This window comes from Leptonychotes weddellii, chromosome 3 (assembly GCF_054177405.1).
Source record: "Leptonychotes weddellii isolate Sample4059 chromosome 3, ASM5417740v2, whole genome shotgun sequence".
In the NCBI taxonomy this organism is placed as follows: domain Eukaryota; kingdom Metazoa; phylum Chordata; class Mammalia; order Carnivora; family Phocidae; genus Leptonychotes; species Leptonychotes weddellii.
Window position 1 is genome coordinate 125,365,624 of NC_138371.1, and position 10,912 is coordinate 125,376,535.

Consider the following 10,912-nt stretch of genomic DNA (forward strand, 5'->3'; position numbering starts at 1 on the left):
GGCCAGAGCTCTCCCTGGGAGAGCAGAATTTAATTGGTGCTTATTTTCAGTGCCCTTAGAAAGGGTGACTTCTGGGCCCACTGAAATAGAAACCATCCCAACTCCTAAATGACTGGCAGGCGGGGACCTGAATCGCACCCAGTGCTTTGGCTAATATAGATGCCCAGCAAGTACAATATGTTTGGAGCTTTTTCCCAGTATCAAATGAGGCGGCCTTAGATGCATGGGAACAGGAGTAGCTGTTCCTTGTGTCAACAAGGAGGCTTTTTTTGTGTGTGTGCAGAACTAAAGAAATGCAGCTCACTTACTGGTCTGGCTAAACTTCAAAAATTTGTGTTGTTTTTTTTTTTTCCTCCTCCCAGGAACATTTTGTTCATGCTGGTGGTTAAAAGGGGGCAGCTTTCACATAGAAGTACAGCAGGAAGTATTTAAGTTGGTTAAAAGGAAGGACTATTTGGTAGAATGATTGAGTGCAGGACTGAGTTCCCAGGGGGATTATGGAGTCCAATTTTTATTCATGGGCTTTCCTATTAAATAACTCAAATAATAAGGATGGCAAGGCATTTTAGCCCATGTCACCACTTTTTAAAGGCCTGTGCTTTGGGATGCAGAGGAAACGGGAGTGACTTGTGACCAGGAGGACCCAAGGCGGCTTCATGGGGGTGAGCTGGCCTTGGAGTTGGGGTCAGATGTGGAAAGAAGAGTGGGGAGGGCAGTACACAGAGCGAAGGGATCAGGGCGGGAAAGCATGTGGGACAAGCAGGATGGAGCATAGAGGGTGATTTGGAATGTGGTCTCTGAAGAGGGGCACGGGAGGATAATATTAGCAGGGTATGGGACGGTTGGATTATGGAAAGCATGGAAGGCTTGGCCAGGGAATTTAGATTTTTACCTGTCAATCTAAAATTGTCAGGAGGCAACAATTAAGCAAGAGTGTTTTATTTGGGATCAAAGAATTGCAATTCAGGGTACACAGACTTGGGTAACAACCCAAATTGTGTCCCACTAGGGGGCAAAAATCGGGGATTTTTAAAGCAAAAATGGAATGCTTGTATGCATTGTTCATAAAGAATTTTTGATTGGTGTTGGTGGCAGAAAGCTAGTCTTAACAGAATATAATTGGTGGCTAAGTCTATCACTAAACAAACTCTCTTATGGTAGCAAGTTTTGCGGGTGTTGGGGCTCAGCCCTTGGAATATTTGCAGTTTGGCTCAGTTCAAAAGTATGTGGTTCCACCAATGAGGATGTGCATAAAGCCCATCTCCTTAATGGCCTCCTGGCTCCATTTTAAAGCCCCTTGACATAAGTGACCCCATTTCATTTCACTTTTCACATACTCAGTAGGCAACTACAAGCCTTTTTTTTTTTTTTCAGGTTTTTGAGCAGGAAAGGGAAATGATGGACTTTTAGGGATCATCGTCTTTTAGAGACTTACAGTTTTAGGGAACTTACAGTTATGTCATTCAGTGTTTCTCAAACTCTAGGGGCATTAGAATCATTGCAGGGGGTGGGGGCCTTGTTAAAATTCAGTCTCCCAGGCCCCTGCTCCCAGAAATTCTCGTGTCGAAGTTCTGCGTGGGGATGGGAATCTGCAGTTAAACTCCGCCACTGGTGATCCTGGGACCAGTGGTGAAAGACCCACACTGGGAGAACATGGCTGGCCTCCTGGTTGGAACACTGTCTAAGGACCCCAAGCACGGAAGCCTCGGGTGAAGCCACAGAGAACCACTGAGAAAGAGAGTCAGCTTTAGAACACATTCAGGCCCAGAAGGCAGGTAGCCAACTTTTGACATAGTACCAGTCCAGTAGGAACTTTCACTTCTCCATTCTCTTGCCCTCCCTACACTCCAATCTTGGAGGGCCTTTGAGTCTCAAAAGGAAGAAGGCCAAAGAAAGTGAAATAAGAAGTGGATCACACCCTGTTCCCTTGACAGTAGACCTTGGCCCGGTGTTCTGTGGGTAAATATTTAACCAGTGCACCACTGTTTTTTAAGCAGCGCACCAGCTCTCGAGGTAAAAAGCCATGCTTGCAGCATTTGCCTATTCCTGTGGTGGTCACACTCCCAGCATGGCCATCCCAGGCTACAGGCTACCCATGTGATTGATGTCACTGAACACAGAGTGGGAAGAAGCCCACCAGCGTTCCTAGCCTGAAATCATGCTCCAGCTGGGAAGAAGGGGCAGAACTATTTAGAAATGAAGATTGATTGTTGAAAAGCATAATGTCCTGCACTGCGCTTTATTATTTAAAGTGCTCATAGGGCTTCCCATTACTGCCCAAGTTTTCACCCAGTGGCAGGGGGAAAAACTGAACAGATTTCAGTTTGGGGACAGAAAGACAAAAATAAAACTGCATTTTGGTTATATCCTAAAGATGGTGCCTGTTCAATGCATGGGTTACACTGGGAACTTTTATCTTAAAAACTTGCAAGTTACTTTTTAAACGATTATCACTGGGGCCCCTGGGGTGGCTCAGTCGGTTAAGCATCTGCCTTAGGCTAGGGTCATGATCCCGGTGTCCTGGGATGGAGCTCCACATCCGTCTGGCTCCCCACTGAGCGGGGAGTCTGCTTCTCCCTCTCTCTCTGCCCCTCTCCCTGCTCGTGCTCACTCTCTCACTCTCCAATAAATAAATTAAAAAAAAAAAAAAGATTATCATCAAATGGAAATACAGAACTGAAAGGTACATGAGAAATGATGGCCATTAATTGAGAACCACAGGATGTAAGGTATTCTGTAATTGATGAGGCTTGTTTTGGAGACTTTTCTTTAGCGTTCCCAGATGTCCCCCAAAGGAAGACAACTGTCTCACTGATTAAAAAACAAACCAATGAAACTGTTCAAAGATGCAAAGATAGTACAGGAAGGACCACCAAAGATTGGGATAAGACCTATCTCACAGGTATAATGTGAGGATTAAGTGAGCAGACACATTTGAATGTGTCTAATACCCATAGTAGATTTGCAGTCAGTAGGTTCTAGTTTTTCTTCGGAGCTTCATGAAGTTCCAGTGATGTTGGGGTATGCTCATTCCCTGTGAGGGAGCTTCATCTGGGTTAATAAATGCTAGGCAAAATAGTTTCTCTTTCGGGTCTCTGGTCGCCCCTCCCCTCTTGCTGCTGAATGTCACAATTGAAGCCTTAGAGGGCCTCAGTTAGTTCGGGGGGAGAGCCAGGACGTGCACCGTTCCTTTGGCAGGTGGGGAGTGGGTTTTTCAGTGGGCTCCCAAGTGTCCGCCGCTAGCAAAAACAACTTCTGCGTAGCCTAAGCCACAACGAGGACACCAGAACCATAGCTCTCCCACCCTGGCTATCCCGAATAACTGACTCTTTGTACTTGCCTAATCCAAACAGTAGATCGCTAAGGCATAAACTGCTCCCAATGAAATGCTCCTTCAACCCCAGGACGGGTTTGGAAACCACAAAGAATTTCCACCACCAACACTGCTTGCAGGAGGGGGCTTGCTCCAGGTTTATAAGCTACTTTTACAAACCACCATCGCCTACTTCGGGTGACACAGATCCTGCCTTTTGCCGTTGAGTCAACAGAACCTAGAATGCTGCGGGCTTCCAGGCAGCCCCCGCTCTCGTTTCTGGAGAAGAAAGAGAAACTTTCCCGGGCCGGGCGGGGCCGGGGGCGAGGGCCGGGCCCAGCGCGAGCCGCGCGGCGAGGCGACGCGGGGCGGCAGGCGGGCAGAGCCCGGCCCGGGGGCGCCGGCGCGCAGCGGGTCCAGACGCGGAGGCCCCGGCGGGGCGGAGGCCGGGCGCGGCGGGCTCCGAGCGGCTGCTCCGCGGCTGGGACACCCGCTCCAGGCTGGCCTCCGCTGTGGCGGCGTGAGACTCCCCACGGCACCGGTTTCTTCTTCCCGAGTCTAACCCTCAACACCAGTCCTTTCGCACTCTGCGGGACTTCCTGTGCGGAATTAGGAACAATGACTCATCCAATCTACTCGGGTGGAGACGTGGTGTCTAGAACCAGGGGACTGGATGAGCTCACAAAGGACGCGAGGGTGGAAAGATTCGGCGGCCCTTGGCAAGGAGCTGAGCAGAGCGGGGCCCCGGAAGGGGTTAAGGGCGCCACAGGATCCCCGCAGGCGCAGAAGCAGAAGCAGGTCTGACGCCGGAGGACAGGGGAGGCGGCGGGCGGAAGCCGCTGGGAACGACTCAATTTATCAAGGCTTACGACATCCTCCGTTGTCTCCCACATGGTCTAGCGGTTAGGATTCCTGGTTTTCACCCAGGCGGCCCGGGTTCGACTCCCGGTGTGGGAACACCGAATCTTTTAGGAAAAAGAAAAGCCGATTCAGGCCCTCCTCGGCTCCTCAACCAGAAGGCTGGTGTTTTTAGAAAAACCTATAACCCAATTTCAGAGCAGCAGGGAAGCTTGGGCCTGAAGGGAATCCGGGCGTCCCGCCCCAAACCCGGCGCGGCTGGCGGAAGCAGGCGGAAAGGCAGTAGCTCCGACAGTGAGCAAGTTAGCTTTTGAAATAGGGGATGGAATCCGAGTGAAGAAGGTGGGTCCGGCCCTAAAATACCTGTTCGGCTGGTACTACTGATGTAATTGCTCCTTGTTCTGTGGCTATGGAGCGGGTGACCGAACGGTGCCCTTCTTTGAAAGAAAAAGAAAAGACGCATGTGGGGACATTATAAGGCTTTTAAGTTGCCTAAAGCCATTTTATTGAGGACAGCAAGATTGCCAGAAAAGACGTATTATTAAGGGCAGAGTAGCTCCGCGTCCGGTCTGTGGGGTTAGCCGTCGGGCGAGCTCACTAAACCCGTTCTGTGGGGAGGGGAGGGAAGAAGGGGAACTTCGGTTATTGTAACTATCGAGGAGCGAGGCACGGGCCGGGAACACCACTTCCTTCTCCAGCCCCAACATGTATTTGACACATTCTGTTTTTAAAACTTCTAGAACCCATGATATGCTGAACTAGAATTAGGAATCTTAGCGTCGATGTGTCACAAGACGGCTTCCAACTGTTACCCCAAGAAGTGTTTCCTCGGCTGTAATCGTTTATCTTGCTTATCGCTCCAAACATTTGCCATTAGGAAAATCCTCAAGGCGTTCAGAAGCCACACTCCTTTCCCACTGGTGTTGAATTTTTGGAAGCTTCCCCGGTTGTTCCCAGACTGCCACCAACACTGAGACATGACCGTGAAAAAGACTTGGTGTCCCTGTGACTTTGAAATTTGCTCTCCTTTAAAAGGCCTTTGGGATTCTAAGGGTCGCAAAACAAAATGTCATCCTTCATGAGAAAATTACTAGGCGGAAAATACACATTTATTCAAAATCCCTAATAAAGGGCTTGGAGGAGAAATTTATCGTCAGCTGATAATCTGCATTTATGGAATCAAGTAGGACAGAACTGATAAGAAGATAAAAAGCCCAATCATCATAACAATAGGTAATATTTATTGAGCACTTGCTATGAACCAGGCTAAATGCTTTATGTACCTTTTTCAATTTAATCCTTATTTTGTTGTTAGATAATATTATTATGCCTCTATCAGCCAGGGGCCCAGTAGGAAACTGATGACAGATTCTTAGCAGAGAATTTAATAAAGGGACTATTGCAGGTTTATTTAGAGTTTAGGGAAACAAAGAATAATGCAGTCAGTCCTGGGGCTCCTGGGTCTAAATGGAGAAGGGGAGGGAGGGTCGCTGATAGAGCGGGCTGCCAGTGAGGAGTTGTGTTTTTTTTGTTTATTTGTTTCATTCAAAATTTGCTTTTATCTAGCAGGTGAGTTCTATTCACATGAAGGCTGTCAAATGTACTCAGCCTATGAATAATTCATTTTCATAAAATAGATTTTGGGGCTCACGGATTTGACAAATCTTTCTTTAGATGCCTATGATACTTGAGACTCAGAGCATAGTAGATATTTCTAAAGACATGCTTAAGAAAATGAAAGAGTTTAACTTTTTGGGGAAATGGTTGAGTTATATTCGGCATTCTCATAGCCTTGCATTTTTGCAAAACATTTTGCCATAATTTTTATTAATCATTCTCATAATCAGTCTTAAGATTCAATGACTATTTGAGCTGCAAAGGTACTTAGCAGTTATTTAATTGAGCCCCTCATTTTAGTCATGAAGTCATGGGTCTGGGATTTTATTCCTCTGATTCCTTGGTATTGGACTTTCGATTTACCCATAAAAAATGGAGTCTCTGCATGGTGTCCTGGCCAGACACCACTCTCTCCAAATCCTGGCTTCAGGGAAGGGGCTTGGGTGCAGAAAACATGAATTTTAAAATTTTGTTGTATCTGGCTTTTGGTCAGTGTTCACCGAATAGCTACATGAATATAGTCATAACAAATTTTGAGTTTTTTTTTTTTAATTCACCATATAAACATTTCTAGGCAGTGAGGATCTTTATTTGGGATATTTGAACTAGTCACAGGTTCTCGATATGCTTCCATTTTTGCATATGGTCATAAAGTCTGAGGGAGTGTGCATGAAGATTGCTGTATGCCCATGCACGTGTGTATTTATAGTCCTAGAGATTTGTAACTATGTTCCCTCAGAGATATAAGCTGCATGCAAAAAGTATCTTAAATAATCACAGCATTAAAACTTAATACAGGAAAGGGAAGGCAAATACAAAATTTAACACACCCACGTTGTAAAGCTGAATAACTTGGAAAAACACTGAATACTTGGAAAATCACTGGAACAAATAATCAAAAAATCAATTTGCAAACACCTAGAAGACCACAGGGTCCTGGGTAATCACGGCACATTGCTTTGTGAAAAACAAAGCTTATCGGATAAATAAGAGTGACAGGCACGGTAGATGGGGGGAGCGGTCAAAATAATGTATCCCCATTTAAGAAACCCTGGGATTTTGCCCTTTGTTGTGTACTCATGAAGAAAACGTAGGCTATTGCCGTCTGGCAAGGACACGTCAAACCGAAGTTCAAGGCTGGGCTTCCCCCAGATGGGCAACTTACACTCAGTCTATGCAAAAATGACCTCGTCCTTTACCAAGCCTCTGCTTGATTCCTTCAAGTGTCATTCAGGTGGTGTTGATGCAAATTACTTCATCGGTTCCTCAGTTCCCTGGACTCTAGAAGGGGGGTGATAATAGGACCCGCGTCATGGCATTGTGGAGATGAGATCTGAAAGTGCACGCAAAGGGCTTGGCCCAGGGCGGGGCTGGTGGCCACTAGTGGCCCTCACCCTTAGTGCGAGTATCACCGTGGTTATCACGTTTGGTTCCTCTTTCTCCTCTACTTCCCATCACAACGTTACATCTGATCATTTCTACCTTTTCAGTGGTGCCCACGTATGTTGGCATCGATTTCCCCTGCTGCTGGGTCAGATCGTCTTGCTCCGTGGGCTGTCGGAATAGGCGCCAAACTGGTTTCTCTGTCCCCAACACACCCATCTCTTCATCTCACATTCTGTTGCTTGTCACATAGCTCAGAGCTGAGCACGCAGCTGCCCTGGGCCTACACCCGCGGGGCTTCGCCTACTGTGAGCTCCCAACCCACCTTTGCAGCGTAATTCCTACCTCTTCCCTCTGTGCCTCCCAGATTCCCGTTAATTTCTCCCTGGGTCCTGTATCTGCCTTCACTCCATGTTTCCTCTGTGAAATGCTCTTGTGCCCTTTCTCTAAATATCTGCGTCTTGCCCATCCTTTAAGGCTTACTTCAAGTGTCATGTCCTTCTTGGAGCTTCCCCTACCTTTCCTGCCACCGGGAACCTCTTCTGATGCCCCTTAGTGTCCTGTGTACCCGCCTTCTGATACTTATTCCTAACTTCAGGCCTTTTCTTAGATGTCATTTCCTCCAAAGGTCTGCCTTGCCCCACTGACAGGTGACATGCTTGGCTCTGCACGTTTCTCTCTCATTGCATTCCCCACACCTGCCATGGCGCCCCAGGATTATGTGCTCCAAGGCCAGGGCCCTGCACACGGTAAATACTTAATAAATGTGTGTTGAGGGAAGGTGTGAGCTGGACAAGGACTGTATTGTCCTGAGGAACACCTGAGGCTCCAAGTTACAGAAAGTCACTGGAACTAGTTAGGGCCCAAGGGAATCATTAGCTTATGTAACCGAACTGTGGGAAGTGGGGGTAGTGGGATTGGCCTCAAGAACCACCAGCCCAGTGTTCTCTCTCTCTCTCCCTCTCTGTCAGATTTATTCTCATCTCTCATGGGCAAGCTGCTTCCACACGGCAAGGGATCTGGGCCCTGCCAGCTCCATGTTCATTCTGCACAGCTTCCCCAGCGGAGACAGAAGGCCTTTCTTAGTTTCTGTTGGAAAGTGCTGGGGAGGAATTCGGCCTCACCTGGGCCCCGTGCCCTCCTGATGGTTGATGTGCATGGGGTGTTGTGGTTGGCAGCCCTCGTCAGAATCCCATGGGGGAGAGGAAGGAGGAACAGGGATTCAAAGTAAGCCAGATAAATTAAATAGTGGTGATGGTCACACCATTTTGTGAATGTACGAGAAACCTCTCAGTTGTGAAAGACTGAATTTTATGGTATGTGAGTTATATCCCAATAAAAAAATAATAATGAAAAGATAAGCCAGAAATAAAATCTTGCTGGCAAAATAAACATTTTTATATTCCCTTTTTTCGAGCCATTCATTTATTCAGCCAACATTTATAGTGTGCCTATGATGTGATGACCACTGATCTAGATTGACAGTTTAGTTGGGGAATCACACACACACACACACACACGCACACGCACACACACACACATCAGCTAAGAAACTTGGATTTCATTCTCAGTGTGATGGGAAACCTCTGGAGGGTTAAGCATGGAGACAGTTCCACCCCAGGATGAGACTCCCCGGATTCGAGGGCCTGGCCCTCTGCTTGTGGTCGGAACTGACCACACTTTTGTTCGAAGAGGAGAATGTTTTGGCAGGTCTCGCGAGATGGCTTTATAACCTCATTTTCAGAATTTGGCACTTTTGTCATAAAATAAAGTTTCCTTTTGGGGTAACCCAGATCACATCATACTTTGTTTTCAGCCCATTTGCCCAAAGTTAACCAAACTGCAGAGTTTGAAGGCGCAGTTGCCAAGTCTGCCCTCACTTTGGACACCGACTGCGAGTTTGGGGGGCTTGCCAAAACCACCCTCAGGTTTGATGCTCTGCTAGAAGGACCCACAGAACTCACTGAAAGCTGTTATGGTTTATTACAGGGTAAGGATGCAGAATGAAATCATTCAAAGGAAGAGACACAGAGGGCAGAGTCTGGAGTGTTCCAAATGCCAAACTTCCATTGCCTTCTCTCTCCATGGAATCAGGATGCATTAACCTCCCAGTATTGGTATGTGACAATATGCATTGAATATTGCCCACCAGAGAAGCTCATCTTAGTTTTTATTGGGGCTTTATTATGTAGGCATGATTGATTGATCACCCACGTGGTTGAACTCAGTCTCTAGGTTGACTGATAACAAGCGACCCAGAGCCCTGACCCTAAATCACATGGTCTTTCTGACATGGCCAGCTCGCCCCTAAAACTATCAGGTGTGTCCAACACCTGTCCTAAGGAAAGATACTCCTATCAGGTATGACATAGATTACTTCCCAGAGGCTGAGGGCAAAGGTCAGACCTCTTTCCGGGCAAGTTCAAATTCTTTACTATGCATCATTTTTTTTTTTTTTTTTCTAATTTTCTCCTCATTAGATACAGAGGAGAGAGGATTGGTTATTGCCACAAACTGCCAAAACATGGGTAAGTGCTTGGGACAGCAGCTCACCCTGGCTCTGGCTGCCCTCCCAGCTTCTCTCCAGACTTCCCAAGGGGAAGTTCCAAAAAGAGGGGTATGGAGGGGCTGTGGGGAATAGCAGTCTTTCTCCGAGGCCCACGCTCTTTGGCTGGCTGCCTCACAGCCCCGGGCTCTGATTTTCAAATGGAAACAGTGGGCCTTTGGGGTGTGTTTGGTGCTTCATCAGAACCCCAGGTTAGTTTGAGGAACGTCACCTGCATTAGGATTTCCACTGGAAGCTCAAAAGCAAAAGTTACAGAATTGCATGTGGAAAATGGAGGCCTTGTAAGGAATTTGTCCAGATCTGGCAGCATTTGAGAGTGGACCTGGGGAGCTTCCCCTGCCCCGTACCCCCACCCCCAGTGGGTCTTGGCTACATTGGCTGACATCTGCAGGAGTCTGGGTGCATCACCTTCCACCCTGACCTTCTCACTGTGTATAAACTTAGCGAATCTGTTTGCCAAAGGCAGTGACCCCCACCATTTATTTCTTGCCTCTGGGTGCTTTCTGGTCTAGTGCTATTTTCCATTCTAAGCTCTAATATAGACAAATTGGAAGTGGGGGAATGGAGAGGAAGGTAGGAGATTTTGTAAGCATCAAATGTGTTCATTGAGTGGAGGTGGAGACAGTGAACCTGACAGTTATCAGAAGCCGGAGTAATTTTCCATAACCTGTGCTTGTTAATGTCCTGATTGGGGTTAATGGATTCAAGGGAGGCAGAGAGAGTGGTGCAAGGAGGGAAGGAAAGGAGGAATAATCAGGAGCTGGCAACAGCTCAGCGGTGGGGTGTGAAGGGAAGGGATGATTTGTTGACAACCCCAAGATGATAAGCGTCCCCAAGAGAGATGGGGAAGTGGGGCAGAGAGAATGAGATTTGTCTCCTTTGACAAATTCGAGGCCGGGACCTCTAAATGGAGCAACATAAGAGCGCAGGCCATTGAGGGGGTTCCAGACACCTAGCAGATGCCTAGGGGGCGATTGTCATTTTCAGGCAAATAGGAGACTGAGGGTTTTCTTGTGGATGGTGGGGGGGCGGGCAGGCTGTTGCAGGCAGCCGGTGGTAGGAAGGGAGGAGATGGAGGAGCGTGTGCATGGGAGCATGGCTGGGGTTCTGTTGCGTAGCTGACCTGCTGTGACAGACCTCTCAGGAGCACCAACTGTGCCCTGCACAGTTCCATG

The 10,912-nt window shown here is 47.6% G+C and overlaps 1 protein-coding gene and 1 non-coding gene across 14 annotated transcripts in view; both read left to right on the forward strand.

Annotated features, from left to right (window-relative positions):
* Positions 1 to 4,117: 4,117 nt before the first annotated feature.
* The window catches only part of LOC115941930 (uncharacterized), a 205,740-nt gene continuing 198,945 nt past the window's right edge, over positions 4,118 to 10,912 (forward strand). For 9 of the 13 annotated variants that reach the window (XR_014143774.1, XR_014143775.1, XR_014143782.1 and 6 more), the window contains exons 1-3: positions 4,118 to 4,513; positions 4,912 to 5,404; positions 9,161 to 9,288. Coding sequence is in view for 1 of the 13 variants with exons in the window: in XM_081814948.1 (XP_081671074.1) it covers positions 9,175 to 9,288 (114 nt within the window). In the remaining 12 variants the exon portion in view is untranslated. Of the gene's footprint in view, positions 4,514 to 4,911; positions 5,405 to 9,160; positions 9,289 to 9,651; positions 9,700 to 10,912 lie in introns of all 13 variants that reach the window. The other 4 variants (XR_014143785.1, XR_014143784.1, XR_014143778.1 and 1 more) reach the window with 3 other exon arrangements.
* On the forward strand, positions 4,199 to 4,270 carry TRNAE-UUC (transfer RNA glutamic acid (anticodon UUC)). Its single transcript has one exon. It is a non-coding gene; the product is annotated as a tRNA-Glu (tRNA).